Genomic DNA, 16,707 nt, shown 5'->3' with positions numbered 1-16,707 from the left:
ATATATATATATATATATATATATATATATATATATATGTATATATCTTTATCTATATTATATATATATATATATATATATATATATAGATAGATAGATAGATAGATAGATAGATAGATATCTGTATATATATATATATATATATATATATATATATATATATATATATATATATATATATATATATCTTTAGGCAATGCTAGACGATTCAACCGAGTCACAGTAGCCATAGTAAATTATAACTGTCACCACTCACTATTACGAGGTCACAGCTACTCCAGTATTCTATTCTATTTCAGCTAAAACCAGAAGACTTGGGTCAGCCAGAGGGGCCTGAGAGAATAAACTATGGATGAAGAACAAGAGATACCTGAAGTGATTCCAGTGTTAGATGAAGGAAAATACAAGGACGAGATAAATTTGGAGGTTAAAGAATCCGAAGCCTCGGGAATGACATCCAGCGCCGCCATGTGCCTGAAGCGGGAACTGGGTGTGGTTGAAGCCATCGCCGTCATGATGGGTGCGGTGATCGGGTCTGGTATCTTTGTGACTCCATCAGGCATAATCTCCATCACTGGAAGTGTGGGTCTGGCCTTGGTGGTGTGGGCTGTGTGTGGCATCTGCATCACTATGGGAGCCATGTGTTTTGCAGAATTAGGTATGACAACTTATTTTGCACAGATTATCATTGATTTAATAATTTATTTGAATTATGTCCGAGACGCAATTCAGAGAGCAGCTTCATTATCACCAAAGGACCCAAGTGTGCAAGTACCGTAGTTTGGGAGGCATAATTAGGTACGGTACTGCATTTTTTATTAAGTTAGCTCGGTGCGTTGAATGAATTATATTTTGGGTCCAAAAGTCCCTCATCCTATGATCTGTGTTTGTGACTGTGTATTTAGGTATGGCACCATTGTTTATTATGCCTAGTCACACCCAGCCTAGTGAGACAAAAGCGTTTTGTGTGTGTGTGTGTGTGTGTGTGTGTGTGTGTGTGTGTGTGTGTGTGTGTGTGTGTGTGTGTGTGTGTGTGTGTGTGTGTGTGTGTGTGTGTGTGTGTGTGTGTGTGTGTTATCTAATTGTTCTTACCTAATTGTATCTTTCCAGGAATGAGTCAGGCTCGTACTGTTCCGTGTATTAAACCATTTTTATCATACATATCCTTAAATTTATGAATTATTTTGGTGCACACTATTTCATTCGGTAGCGCATTCCACTGATCATTTGCCCTTCCATTCGTATTTATCACCTCTCTTTTTTATGTAGTTTTTTGCAGTGTCCTCTTGCTGATGCTTCCCCATAGGTTATATACTCATTTATGTCCATTTGCTCTTTCCCTGAGATGCATTTATAAAGCATAATCATGTCTCCTCTTTTCCTTCTCCCCTGTAGTGCTGGTAGATTCAAAATCTCTAGTCTTTCATCGTTGCTTAGATTCCTTAAGCCTGGTATCCATCTTGTAGCAGCCCTTTGTGCTTTTTCAATCTTTATTTGCTTTTTGAGATGAGGATTCCAGACTACTGATGCATACTCTGTAGGATTGGTCTGATGAACGATATTACTATCTTTCTTAGCATGTCTTCATTTATATATGTGATGGGGGCACCCATCATCCACTCACTCGATGTAGAGTGATGTCATATAAGCTCTACACTGAGTGACAAGCCAAATGGATTCCTGTACCCAGGAAACCATTTACTACGCTGAGTGGTAACCATATAACCGGGGTTTCTGGCAGGGTTAAGTGTCCCCCAGATTCCCCTATCCAAAATCACTTAATCATGGCAGTCGTTTCAGAGATCCTCGGAGGGCCCAATACCTGCACGGGGCCCCAACCAAATGGGCAGACTCACATGGCCATGTGGAATGTGAGAGGTGTGAATGAGGAGAGCAAGAGGGTGGAAGTGGTGAATGTGTTCAAGAGTGCAAGATATGCTGTGATGGCATTGTGTGAAACGAAGATGAAAGGGTGCGAAGTGGAGGAGTGGGTGGGTGTGAAATGTGTAAGATCGGGAATGAATGGGAGAGGAAGATGTAAGGAAGGAGTTGCTTTGTTGATGAATGAGGTGTGGCAGCGTGGATTGAGAGACTACAAATGCATCAGCTCGAGGTGTATGTATGTCAAGGTCAAGTTTGATAAGGTGAAAGTGACAGTAATTGTAGCGTATGCACCGTGTGAGGACAGGAGTGAGAGAGAGATTGACAGGTTTGGGGATGAGCTGGGTGAAGTAGTGGGAGAAATGCCCAGCAGCTATAAAGTGATCGTGATGGGGGATTTGAATGGAAAAATAGGCACTAGTCCAGAGGATGACATAATGAGTTGTTATGGAGTACCAGGAGAAAATGATAATGGGAATCGACTAAAGGATATGTGTCAGGAGAGGAGGTTGTGCATTTGTAATTCGTATTTCAAAAACAGAGATGTACATGAATATACATGGTATAGAGGAAACAGGGATCGTGTTGAAAGAAGCCTGATTGTTTACGTGCTCGTAGATAGGTCGATGATAGGAATGGCTGCTGATATGAGAGCTGTGAGAGGACGATGTGGAGGTCTGTCAGATCATATGATTGTGGTATGCAAGATCAAGCTGAGAGGAGTGAAGTTGATCAAGAGAGAGAAGAGCAGTCAGGGTGAAAGACTGAAAGTTGAGAAGCTGAGGATCAAAGACAAGGCAGATGATTACAGGACCAAAGTAGAGGACGAGTTAGATTCAGTGAACTGGAATGAATTGGATCTGGACACCCTGTGGAATGCACATAGGGATTGCTTAGTTAGGAATGCTAAAGAGGTGTGTGGTGTGGCAAGAGTATCAACAAAAAAGAAGGGTACGGCATGGTGGGATGAGGAGGTTAAGAGAGCGGTGGAGGAAAAAAGGAAGAAGTGACTAAAGTGGTTACAGGATATGGGTTCAGTTGAAATAAGAACTGTGTATATCGAGAGCAAGAAGCAAGTAAAGAGACTAGTGAAGAGGAAAAAGAAGGAGGTAAATGACGATCAGGGAACAAAAATGAATGCAAGCTACTCTGAAAATAGGAAGTTATTCTGGAGAGGTGGGGAAATGTAGTAGTGAAAGCGGAAAGAAATGTGATAATGTGAAGGATGCAGGTGGTAGGTTACTAACCCATGGAGATGAAGTAAGGACAAGATGGAAAGAATATTTTTAAAGCCTGATGAATGGGAATAGAGAGAGCAGAGCAGATGTAAACATGATTGTGTTTTGGGGGTGTGCAGAGAAGGAATGTAGTGCCAGGAGACGTGACACTCACACAGGTGGAGAGAGCTGTGAAAAGGCTGAAAAATGGGAAAGCAGCTGGGGTTGATGAGGTGTATGCAGAGATGCTTAAGTGTAGTGGAAAGAGTGGAATGAAGTGCTTGTGGAGATATGTAAGAAGGCATGGATGAGTGAAACTGTGCCTCCAGAGTGGAGAAAGGCTGTGATTGTACCCCTGTACAAAAACAAAGGTGAGCGAAGTGAGTGCAAGAATTATCGTGGGATAAGTTTATTGAGTGTGGTAGGGAAGGTATATGGAAGAATTATTATAAAGAAAATAAGAGAGGTATCAGAAGTCCTAGTGATTGATGAACAGGGTGGCTTTAGGAGTGGCAGAGGATGTATGGATAAAGTATTTGCAGTGAGACAGATAGCAAAGAAGGCTTGTGAGAAGGACCATAAGGTGTTTATGGCATTCATGGATCTGGAAAAAGCATACGACAAAGTAGACAGAGAGGGATCGTGGAAAATTTTGCGCATGTATGGTGTAGATGGTAAGCTGCTAGGTGCTATCATGAGTTTTTATGATCGTAGTGAAGCATGTGTAAGGGTTAATGTGCATCTAAGTGAATGGTTCACAATCGGTGTGGGCATGCGACAAGGTTGTGTGATGTCCCCATGGTTGTTCAATATATATATATATGGATGGGGTGATGAAAGAAGTGAAAACACGAGTAATGGAGAAAGGGATGGCGTTGGTAATGAATGGTGATGGGTGGAATATCTCAAATTTGTTGTATGCTGATGATGCAGTACTGCTTGAAGGTACAGAAAAAGTAAATTGGTAGGCTAGTGCAGAGTTTTGTTGATGTCTGTGAGCGTCATGCCTTAAGAGTAAATGCAGAGAAGAGTAAAGTGATGGTTACTGAGTAAGAAGGTGACTCCCACTGTGATGTCACAGTGAATGGAGAGAGACTGGAACTGGTGAGAGAGTTCAAATACTTGGGTACAGTGATAGAAAAGAGAGGAAAATATGCAAAAGAAGTTGAAAGTAGAGTGACACAAGGAAGAAAAGTAGCTGGTGCAATGAAGGCCTTGATAAGAAACAGAGGCTTGAGTGTTGCATCTGCACCAGGCTTACATGAGGGAATGTTAATGCCAACTCTAACTTATGGATGTTAAATTGTGGTGTAACATGAAAATGAAAAGTCAAGAGTAAGAGCAGCAGAGATGGGACTGTTAAGGAATATATGTGGAGTACAGAGGGTGGATAGGATACGAGATAATGTGATTCGTGAAATGTGTGGAGTGAGGAAGTCGGACACCAGAATCGAAGAGTGTCCTGAGATGGTATGGTCATGTGGAAAGAATGGATGACAAAAGAGTGGTGAAAAAGTTTTACCTGAGCGAATTTTAAGGAGGGAGGAGGCGAGATAGGCCAAGGAGAAGGTGGAGAGATATGGTAGATGAGTGAGGAAGAGAGGTTTGGAAGTCGGTGAGGCTAGGGAACTGACAGGAGATCGAGCTGGCTGGATGAATGTTGTGAGGAGAAATGCATGATCAGGGATTTTGGCACCCCTTGTGAGCATGGCAGCGTCCAGACTGACTCAACTGGATACGTTTGTGTGAAGCTGCAAAATGTTGTGAATGTTTTTTGACATATCCGGTAGAGTCAGGATTCAGGGGGCTTGAATGATGAGTGAATGGAAGCGTGGCCTATTTGGATTGGGCAAGTTTGTGCTGTCTGGACATTACTACTCCTCACCCTGCCCTTGGGTGGGAAAGGAGGTCCAGATGATGATGATGATGAAGATGCTATTCTCATATTAGCAAGCAGTGTATACATGTTCTGTGGAAAATATTTTCCCCTAGAGCAGTTGCACTTTCTACTTTTAAAATAGTCGTCCCTGGTTAGAGAGCAGAGGAAAACCTGAGATCGTTAAGAAGTAAGGTCCCTCGTCTTGGGAAAAGATCTCACTGCTTCCCGGCGCATCCCCAGCTAGCAGATACGGGATTATGTGGACCATGGGACCCACAGTAAATATATAAGGCTCCGCTGAATATGCTGAACAAGATGGCACAAAAATTAAATCTCGCCAGAAACTTCGTGGTACGGAGGTGAAATTATTTGCCACAATCCCCAAGCCAAACGTGATTTCTTATGGTAATGAACATTCAGGCAGTCCTGTTGGGTCAATATCTACTTAAGGTCCAACTGCACTGCCTCCTGAACTTAAGGGCAGTGTTTCACGGAAAATGAGTGGCCACCATCTCAGCAAATCAGAGACTGGGATATTAAATAAACTGAAATCCATGAAAATCCACACACATACAATATAAGAAGCCTCGCAGAAGGTTACAAAACACCTTAATTATTGGAATAGAAACATTGGCTAGGATAATAATGGTCTGAGTGAGATCCACAGAGAAGAAGGAAATTTAATTCAGCTTCAAGAGAGCAACCACCTATTTTACTACAGAGAAAGAAAGAATGAAACTTTGCGGTGTATGATGTTTAAGAGAAATCTTAAAAAGACCATTGTTAAATTTAGCAGTGTGTCTGACAGAATAGCATGGATTGTAATCAGACTATGCAAAAGATAAACCCTAAAGGAAGTACAAATATATGCGTCCAATTATTAAAGCATAAATAAAGAATTAGAACAATCAATGAACACACCTCTCATATAGTATGGAAGTAGAAAAGATCAGATTTACTGAACTCACGGGAGATTTCAATACAAACATTGCCAAATCGAAAAAATGATGAACCATTTATGGGAAAACTCGGAGTAAGAGAATGACAGAAGTGAAATGGTGGTAAAAGTTGCCAAAATATACAACATGAGAAAAATAAACAGATTCTTCCACAAACGACCAGGGAGAAAAAGGATCTGGAGATGCCAATATGGCGAAACAAAGAACAAAATCGACTTCACAGTAGCTGACAAAAACAGCATGATGACCAGTGTCATTTTGATGAGCATAGTAAGTAAAGGAATTAGCCATAGAATGGTGGAGTCCACAGCCAGACCCAATTTCAGAATTGAAAGAAACAAGATGATTGAAAATAAAAAAATATTCTCGATTAAAGTAAGCAGACATATAGGAATAATGAACAGATTTCAGGCTCTAAGTAATGCGGAGTGTGACACTGATGAGCTGACTAATAGACTAACAAGTGTTAAGGGAATCAAAGGAGATAGTAGGGAGAGCTAATACAATGAAAGCTAACAACTTCCAACAAGTATCAGAAATGAACCTCGAGCTCATGAAAAGAAGAAAATTGATACTAAAGTAAAAAAATGAAGATGAAACGGAAAGACCAGAATTAAATAAGCTTTTCAACAAGAGACTTTCAAAAGAAAAAGAAAAAGAGAAGCATGGATCAGTTCAAAGAAACCAATAAGAAAATAAAAAATCTGAAGCAAGTTAGATGCAAAACAGTACTCTGAAAGCAGCAAAAAATATTACGGAAAGACAAAAATGGTGACGTTTATAAGTGCAGAGAGAAAATGGTGAAGAAAGTTGGCAAATTTTTAAAGAAATACATCAAAGACAATAGTACCTATAATCAACTTTTTAAACGACACTAGTAAAACACTGTCGGGAACACCTGATGACTAAACCTTTCTTTTGAAAGTTTGAAAAGAGGAAAGGTCCTACGAGTAGATGTAGGTATTGCAGTTTTATTGACGGATGTAGAATTAGAAGTTGAGAACTGGCTCAATTCCCTTATTTACTCAATGAATAATGAAGAAAATATCCCAAAACATGCTGTAGTCCAGCAGTCATTAAATTTTGCTTTACAAGAAATGGGACTCAGTAGATCATAGTAACTAAATTCCTTACGAACAGAATAATAAAAAAATCCGTAAGAGGTTCAACCGCTTGAGCAGGAGGGATTCGTAATTGGGTATTCAACCACTGATCATTTACACACAATGGCCAAGCTAACTGGGAAACCAACAGAACATAGTACGCCACTGCATTTAGGTTTTGTTGATTATGAAAACGGTTCCGACTCACTGGTGCACATAGCACTTATAAACTCATTGTGGGAGCAAGAATACATGAGAACATAATAAAACTGTTCGAAAGCGTATACTAAGAGGGAACTGCTATGGAACAGTTACATAAAGACTCAGAAAAAATAAGATTGAGAAAGGCATGCATCAGGGAGATACAATTTCAGAAATATTATTTAGAGCATCCCCAGAAAGATTTTCAGAAAGATAGAATGGAAGTATCTTACCCTGGCGGGGCGCGAACCATCGTTTTCCAGTGTACGAAAACGCACACCTTACCACTGTACTACAAAGGCTCCATATATATATATATATATATATATATATATATATATATATATATATATGCCCGTTCCCCGGGGGAGGGAGAAACGGACGACCTCCTTCCCCCCACCTGCCTAATGGTTCACTTTCTCAGGGTCTTTTTTAACATCAGTGCAGAAAGAGTCACCCTCCGTTGTTCAGAACTTATGTGCTGTTTCTTAATGTCGCTTATGCATGCACTCAGACCCTCACAGCAAGCATGCAGCAGACCTTTGACCAGCTGGTTGCTGTGCAAGTCCAGATAGAACAGAAAAGCTCCTCGCCCCCTCTCCCTCTTCTAAAAGTCTGGCTACGGGCATGCATATATATATATATATATATATATATTGGTCGTTTGGTCTGTGAGCGTCATCAGTACCAAGGTGCAGTCTCCCCTAGAGGTGATGGCAGGGTATCAAGAAGATTTCGGCCAGCGATAATGCACATACGCTTCCCTGTATCTTTACAAAGTGTGTATAATTGTACTAGAAAACAATAAGTAAATGCCAAAATACCAGTACATTTCAGATTTGTATGAGACAATAGAAATTCCATCACGACACTAACTGAAATGTTAAAACCATCTCTCAGGGACAGTCAGAAATAATTTGCGGAGTTTAATGTTAGTATGGTAGTAAGGAATAATTTTCAGAAGCTCGGTGGAAACAGTCAAACTTGTGTCTTAGTCTAGTATCCTCAGTGCATAGACGACTGGCAATAGCAATAAAATGCATATGTCCATAAACAGATCACTGACTTCAAAACTTTCAAAATAGCGTTTTCGGTTAAGAAGGACATAATTTATGTTAAAAGAAAGCTATCACAGATTAAAAGATAAAGCAAAAGTATGTACTTTTGCATTGCAAGTTTGTAAGATCATGTTTTGGTCTTGATTGCCTAGTGCAGGGGAAAAAGGTAAAATCTGTCATAGCTCCTTACAACTGAGAATAAATTTGCATCAAAAGGATATAAAGTAGCTAATTGCAATAATTATATAGCGGGGGAAGACAAGAGATACAAGGAAGAAAGATCGAGGTGTTACCACGGGTAGAGTATCCTTACAAAGAGTTATTTGATTATTGTGGCAACCAGCAATGTTGTTTTATCGTCACCATAGCATTAGAAAATCAAGTGCTGTATTGCATTCATTGCATTCACTTGAATTTTCCTCAACTGGTCAAAGTAATTAGACCATCTGTATTTGAAATCCTAGGAAATAAATACATCAGAGAAACTGTGGGTTATACTGCACGCCGTGTTCGGAGTAATACATTATACTGTACACTAAAATCGAGGAAACATTTCTTACGGTGTTAACTTCTACTGTAATATATCACTGTCTCATGTTATTCAATTTATATATTTCTTAGTCCGATATACCATGTACTTTATTTGACATGATGAAAGTACAGAATTTTTATCTTAGATTCACTGAATATTCATTGAACGCATAGTAGGCAGTCTAGAATGTCAAAGCAATCTGAAACTCTCTCATCACTTCTTAGGGCGACTGTGCCCATGTGCAGAAAATAAGACAAAAACGGTATATAGAATACGGAAATCTTGCACTTACTTATACTGGCACTTACTGGAAAGGCGTTTCTTCACAAGTGCTTAAACTGAAAGTCTTATATGTAGCCTACAGACAGAACGTGTACGAGATCCTTTTAAACTAGAAAAGTTCCTTTTAGTGATTGAAAAGGAAGATAATGGTCAACAGATGAGTGTGCTGTTATTCACCAAGCGATGTTGGTTCTATATCGGTATGAGATCAGTAATAAGAATGATAGTCACATGACATCGTTATTGTCTTTCCTCTTATTCTTATATCTACTTGGTTGGGACACTATGTCCACTCCCTTGTGCTCATCTGTTTTGTTCAAGCAACACAGATTTCAAACTAACATGCTTGGCAGGCACGATGTTCCCAGACAGTGGTGGTTTCTACAGCTACCTGCACAAGTCGTTCGGGCCTCTCCCTGCCTTCCTCAGTGCGTGGGTGTTCCTGATGGTGAGGAACAATGGCGGAACAGCTGTAGTGGCGCTCACCTTCTCATCCTACCTTGTGCAGTCTGTCACCGGCACCTGTCACACTGATCATCGTCTGCCCGAAACTCTCATCGCCGTATTGATTCTCGGTAAGTTATTATCATCATCATCATCATCTGGCCAATTCAGCATCGGTTTTATTATTATTATTATTATTATTATTATTATTATCATCATCATCATCATCATCATCATCATCACTGATCTCACTCGTGTTTGCGGCATGTGCAAACTACGTCGAAACCTCTAGGACAGTGGTTCTTAACCCATGGGTCGCGACCCAAATTTGGGTCGCCAAGCCATTTAGAGTGTGTCGCCAAGAGACAAACATATTACTGATATTATTAATGTTGTATGCTATTACTTTTTAACATATTACCGTACTTGTCGATACTTCACACTTTACATTCTCTCTCTCTCTCTCACTCTCTCTCTCTCTCTCTCTCTCTCTCTCTCTCTCTCTCTCTCTCTCTCTCTCTCTCTCTCTCTCTCCTACAGTAGGCGATTGCATTTGGCTTAAAAAAAGATTATTACCATGCACACAACTGGAAGTAACGTACCGGTACTGTACATTTTATATTTTAAAACTTAACCGTTTTCATTTCGGAGTAATGATGCCCAGCTCATGGCTTACGTACGGTACCGAGGTCCAGAAGACATGGAAGAGGAATTTCTGTTCTGTCGGCCATTACACACAACCACAACCAGAGAAGATATTTTCAGTACTGTGGACTCATTCTTCAAGGAAGAAGGGCTTCAGTGGAATCAGTGTTTTATGTCTGTTGTGATTGTGCACCAGCAATGCTGAGAGAACGTCATGGCTTCATTGCTAGAGTTAAAGAAGAAAATCCATTCGTGCTGATTGTTCACTGTCTCCTTCACCGTGAGAATCTTGCTTCTCAGGGGTTGTCACCTGAGTTACAGAAAGTGATGCAGGAAGTCATCCAGGTAGTTAGTTTCATTAATCTAGGGCTGTGCCCTCCAGGATCATCAGTCGGATGTGTTTTGATTTTGGTTCAGAACATGTACACGTGTTGTACCACTCTGAGGTTAGGTGGCTGTCACGAGGAAGGGTGCTCCAACGGTTGCCTGAAATGCGGAACGAGACTGAGATATTTCTAGCAAAAAAGAATCATTCACTGGCCCCAAAGATTCTCTGATTCAAAGTAGGTGATGCAAATGGCTTATCTTGCAGATATCTTTGCTGAGATTAACGCCTTGAACATTCCAATGCAAGGTCTCGATCAGACATTAGTTGGGCTGTCAGAGAAGGTAACTGCATTCAAGGGGAAACTGAAGCTGTGGAAGAGTAAAACTGAGACTGGCAAGACTGCGTCGTTCCATCTTTGAGTGAATTTCTGGAAGACGAAAAATTTTCTCTCACCCAGGTCCAAAGCATCATTGTGGAACATATCTCCAGACTAATCGAAGAGTTTTTCACTACATTCCTGAGAATGTGATGAAATATGCCTGGGTAAGAAATCCCTTCAGCATTGAAGCTGAAGACTTACCTGACGAGATTTCGAGCATCAGCTACCTCCAGGAGCAGCTCATCGAGGTTCAGAATGATGAAACACTTCGTTATGATTTCAGGAAACAAAACGAATCACTGAGCTCATTCTGGATCAGAGTTTACAAAGAAAAGAAAATTCTTGGAGGTAAAGCCCTGAAAGCACTCCTTCCCTTTGCTACAACTCATCTGTGTGAGACAGGATTTTCTGCACTCACGAAGTACAGAAACCGTCTACAACCAGAGCATGACCTAAGATGCAGTCTGTCATCTAAATCACCCCGGTTTGAGAAGCTGATTGAAACTTTTCAGTGCCAGGGATCTCACTGATTATAGTACTTTATGTCTCAGACAACATCCAAAATAGTGACTCTCTCCTTAATGGTCAGAGTAAATAGGTGTATCATGAACATGAATGAATTATTTTGATTTTCTGATCTTCGATTTATTTTTTTCCTGCCAAAATGTGTTGATATTTTAGTTCTTAGAAAGTACATATAATAAAAATGAAATTTATTTATTATGACATCAATAAAATATTGAAATATTACTTTGGTTTTAGTCACATGATATGACACGTATGTTTGTTTCAGTTCTGGTGCAGAGTAAGTTTACGAGGGTTTGGGTCGCCATATAGACCATCTTATGGATTTTGGGTCGCCAAGAAAAAAGTTAAGAACCACTGCTCTAGGAAAAACCGACCGATGCTTGTGAAAGACTTTGCACTCGTACCCATGAAGTCGACTTGTTGGAGCATTCTGCTGCTAATAACATCAGGCACAGTGTGGAGGGGAGCAAGTAACCGTGTTGTTCAGAGTGACAGATGTACTGACTATCCTCACCCCGCTTGTGCTAATCCTCCCCTTACCGAAGGGAGTGAGTTCCAGTCAGAAGTAGTAGCAACGGCGACAAGGATAAGGTGCATGATATCGGTTATTATGTGTAGCCTAGTAAACATGAGATTCTTAAAGAAGAAGAATAAGTAAATGAGGGAGACGAAGATGAAAAGATTCACGAGGAATTATCAGCGCTCATTTGTTGGAGCTCTGCAGTAGCACATCAACTGAATGGAAGCAGTTTTGCTTTCCATCTGCAAGACTAAATGGTGTACGGAGACCGTGGATTCTGTCACCGAGGGGCCACCTATAATAACCTTATTATTCACGCAAGAACAAACCAGTTCACAGGAGTTGCTTGAGAAATTTAGAAAGATGAGCCATCGCTGCAGAGAAAACTAATATCATAACTTGAAGGCATTTTCCCTGAGTTTCCTGATGGGAACGTACTCAGTAAGGCCTTTAGAATATTGACATGGAAACCACCGGAATGAGCAGCAAGTAATATTTTCGAATGCTGCTTTGCATTTAACTTTCATCAGTTCCGCTCATCTCAGTTGTCTGCTTAATGATGCATTTTTTTTGTGGGGTGGGGGGGATCAGGAGATCATCACGAAAAGAAAACACACCAAACAATGTTGGAACCGCACACTCTAACCAAACTAAATGTGATATAAGCCTCCAACATCAGAAAGATATAACAAGGGAAAGATTTTCTTGTAAATGCCCACAATAAAGTTTCTCATTTAGAGGGTCATGCTTTTCATGAAGACTGTTGTGCAATGGGCATAATAACATCGTCAGTAAATACCAAACAAAGAGATTGTGTAGCAGAGGTTAATCTACCCGGCTATCATATTTTTAATAGAGAAAGGAGTAATAATGTAGGAGGTTGCATTTTTCTATACTTGAAAGCAAGACTTCATCTAGCCGTAATTTCAGTGGCAACTTTTGATAACCGCTTCGAAATGAATCTCACAGTAAAGTGGCCCTCAGGTTAATTTATTGTCCACCCACAGAGTCACACGTCCACAAAAACAAAATCTACAATCAGACTGCAGGAATCAGTTGTACCCCAAATACTGTAATTTCTGGTGACTTCAACTTACCAGTTTGCGTAACGAGAGAGGCCCTATCCTCTCACACAGGATTTGATCTGTAAATGAACGTGCAAGAAAGATCATAACATTAGTTCACCATTATCCAACGAGGAGAAAATATCTTGGATCATGTTTTGCTGACATCAGAATCATAAGAGGCAATGTTGCAGTTGGAGATGACTTTGTATCAGTTATCAATAGACGGTCATATTAACTCATAAAATGAATGATGGCAGTGTTAAAGCTATTTACCAGACAGTGCCCGATTACAAGAAAGCATTTTTTTTTTTTTTTTTTTTTTAAATTAGAGACAACTGTTGGTACGAATAATTCGAATGCGTTTGTTCAAACATCAGATATCGACGATGCATGGGAATTACCAACAAAAATGTTCAATGATGCAGTTACGTTTTGTTCCTATGTTTAACATTTGGTCTGCTAAAAAACATTGAACTCAAATGATGGAAAAGAGCTACTGAGCATTGCCTATATATATATATTCTCGTCACATATCATCAGCCGTTTGAGTATCCACTGCAGGACAGGCCTATCCCAGCCAAAGTGGAGACGATACAGCCAATGTATCTCTACCAAGTGGCTTAGGCTGTCTGGTAGAGACTGTATGTAGGGTGAGAAGTGCTTGTAAGTGTAATTGTTGTTGGAGTGGCTTTGGATGTGTGTGTAGTCTGTGAACCAAGTGTAATCGGCCCGCACAAGCCAACTGGGTGCAAACATACTTTACAGTATGCGACACTGGTTCAACCACAGCACCCCTTGTGTCCGCCAATGCAGTACGTAGCATGAAGAACGCTCCCAAGTTTATTACCCTGGCGGGGCGCGAACCCTCGTTCTTCAGTATATGAAAACGCACATTTTACCACTGCACCACAGAGGCTCCATATATATATATATATATATATATATATATATATATATATATATATATATATATATATATATATATATATATATATAAATATATATATATATATATATATATATATATATATATATATATATATATATATATATATATATATATATATATATATATATATATATATATATATATATACTGTATATAAGAATAACACGATCACAAATGTCGCAGTTATCAACGAAGTTAATAGAGGAAGTGACCATAGAATGGTGGGCTGCACAGCAAGATTCAATTTCAAAAGTGAAAGAAAGAAGATGATTAAAGATAAAAAGTTATGCCCAATAAAAGTAAATGAAAACAAAGCAACCTTTCAGTTGGAAATATGGAACAGATTTCAGGCTCTAAGTAATGCTGAATGTGACATTGATGAGCTGAATGACAGACTAACAAAAGTGCTAAGAGAATCGGCGGAGGTAGTAGGAAAACCTAATACAACCAAAGACAAGAAGCATTCAGAAAAGAAACTCGAGCTTATGAAAAAAAGAAAGGAAAGGAAAGGAAAAACAAAGAGAGATGAAACAGAACGAGCGGAATTAAATAAGCTTATCAACAAAAGGCAAAGAGAAGGAAAAGGAAAGAGAAACATAGATCAAAGAAACCATCAAAAACTGAAAAAGTCTGAAACAGGTCCGAAGTAAAATGGCACTAGGAAAACAACAAATTACATCAGTAAAAGACAAAAACGGTGAAGTCATCAAATGCAGAGATAGATGAAGATAGTTGAAGAATTTTACAAACAACTGTATGCCTCAAAGTCCATACTACCAATAGCTAACTTTTCAGTTGACACAAATGAAATACCTGATGTGACACCAGACGAAGTAAATATTTCTCTTAAAAATGTGAAAAAGGGGAAGGCTCTGGGAGAAGATGGAATAGTAACAGATTTACTGTTGGATGCAGGAGTAGAAGTACAAAACAGACTTGCTCACTTATTTACTCAGTATATAAAAAAGAATTACATTCCCAAAACATGGTGTAATGCAATAGTTATTTTACTGTACAAAAAAGGTGACTCAAAAGATCTTAGTAACTATCGACCCATTATCTTAGTAACTATCGACCCATTAGCTTATTACTGGTCATTTACAAACTCTTCACTAAAGTCCTTACGAACAGAATAACAACAAGTTTGGAGGAAAACCAACCTCGTGAACAGGCAGGATTCCGAAGCGGGTACTCGACTACTGATCATCTACACACAATGAATCAGCTAACTGAGAAAACTACAGAATATAATAAACCACTGTGCTTAGGTTTTGTTGATTACGATAAGGCTTTTGATTCAGTGGAGCACATAGCAATTATAAATTCATTGCGAGAACATGGAGTGAATGAGAACATTGTAAAATTGCTTGAAAACATATACTTATAAAGAGGGAACTGTTACAGTTAAATAACATAAGGACTCGGAAAAAATTAAGATTGAGAAGGGCGTGCGTCAGGGAGATAAAATTTCACCAAAATTATTTATTGAATGCCTAGAGAGTATTTTCAGAAAGCTAGACTGGCAAAACAAAGGAGTGAACATAGGTAGAGAGAAGTTAAGCCATTTAAGATTTGCAGATGACATTGTCCTAATCTTAAAAACAGCAAAGGCATTGCAAGAAATGTTAAATGACCTGAATAGAGAAAGCATCAAAGTAGGACTAAAGATGAACCGGAGTAAAACTAATGTTTAATCCACGTACACCAGACAGCATCATCAGAATAAGCGATGAAATAATCCTTGAAGAAGTCGAGGAGTGCAATTAGTTGGGGCAAATACTAAAACTAACGAAAGATAATGATAGCGAAATAAAAAGACGCATTACAATTGGATGGAAAGCTTTCCGTAAAAACAGATAAATTATGAAAATTAGCTTCCCAGTTTGTATGAAACAAAGGGTATATAACGAATGTATAATTCCAGCTATGACGTATGGTTGTGAGACTTGGAAAATGACAAAACTGATGGAAAATAAATTAATCCGTTCCCAGAGAGCAATGGAAAGGTCAATGCTGGGAATATCTTTAAGAGACAGGAAAAGATCAACTTGTGTGAGACAGCAGAATAAGGTAAAAGATATTATAGAAGTTATAAAAGAACAGAAATGGAAGTGGGCAGGCAATGTAGCAAGAATAAAGGATAATCGATGGAGCAAGAGGCTGACTGACTGGACACCAAGAGATTGTAAACGTAGCAGAAAAAGGCCAGATAGGAGGTGGAGAGATGAGATAGCGAAATTTGCAGGGAAAACGTGGCAAAAATTGGCTCAGTCAAGGAATTCGTGGAGAAGGTTGGGGATGCCATATATATATATGGCATCTGGTGATTTAGTGGGTAATTACTGCGCTCCAATCGGATTAAGCCGGTGAAGGTTTATATCCAAGGGATGGTTAGGGTTGATTGCTCATGTAATGCCACTCAGGGATGAGTGAGGCTGGTCACTCTCATATTAAATGTCGGGACCAACTTTTTTTTTTTTTTCTTTTTTTTTTGTCCGACTTCTGGGCATAGGCTTCACAGCCTGTTCTCAAGGCCCAGTAGTCCTCCTATATACCATACACCTCTCTACATGTCACCACTTCGGCGCTAACACCCACCGTCCATAATTGAATACATGCTAGGGCTGTCTCATACAGGACTAGTGTATTGGTATTAGCGGGGGTACTTTTATGACATGTCGGCGGGTTATCTGGTAGATCAGGAAAGTCTGCTTTTTATGAAATTCATATCCTTA

General features: G+C 39.4%; 1 protein-coding gene across 1 annotated transcript in view; it reads left to right on the top strand.

Annotated features, from left to right (window-relative positions):
* The first annotated feature begins 348 nt into the window (after positions 1–348).
* Positions 349–16,707, top strand: part of LOC145416017 (Y+L amino acid transporter 2-like) — a 29,514-nt gene continuing 13,155 nt past the window's right edge. The window contains exons 1-2 of the mRNA XM_080285117.1: positions 349–658; positions 9,466–9,687. Of these exons, the coding sequence (XP_080141243.1) occupies positions 349–658; positions 9,466–9,687 (532 nt within the window). The remainder of the gene's footprint in view (positions 659–9,465; positions 9,688–16,707) is intronic.

The sequence above is a fragment of the Coenobita brevimanus genome, chromosome 104 (genome assembly GCF_032717465.1).
Source record: "Coenobita brevimanus isolate Jiangsu-jjx chromosome 104, ASM3271746v2, whole genome shotgun sequence".
Classification (NCBI taxonomy): domain Eukaryota; kingdom Metazoa; phylum Arthropoda; class Malacostraca; order Decapoda; family Coenobitidae; genus Coenobita; species Coenobita brevimanus.
The sequence above is the reverse complement of the archived record's forward strand: the minus strand, read 5'-3'. Positions and strand labels throughout refer to the sequence as shown.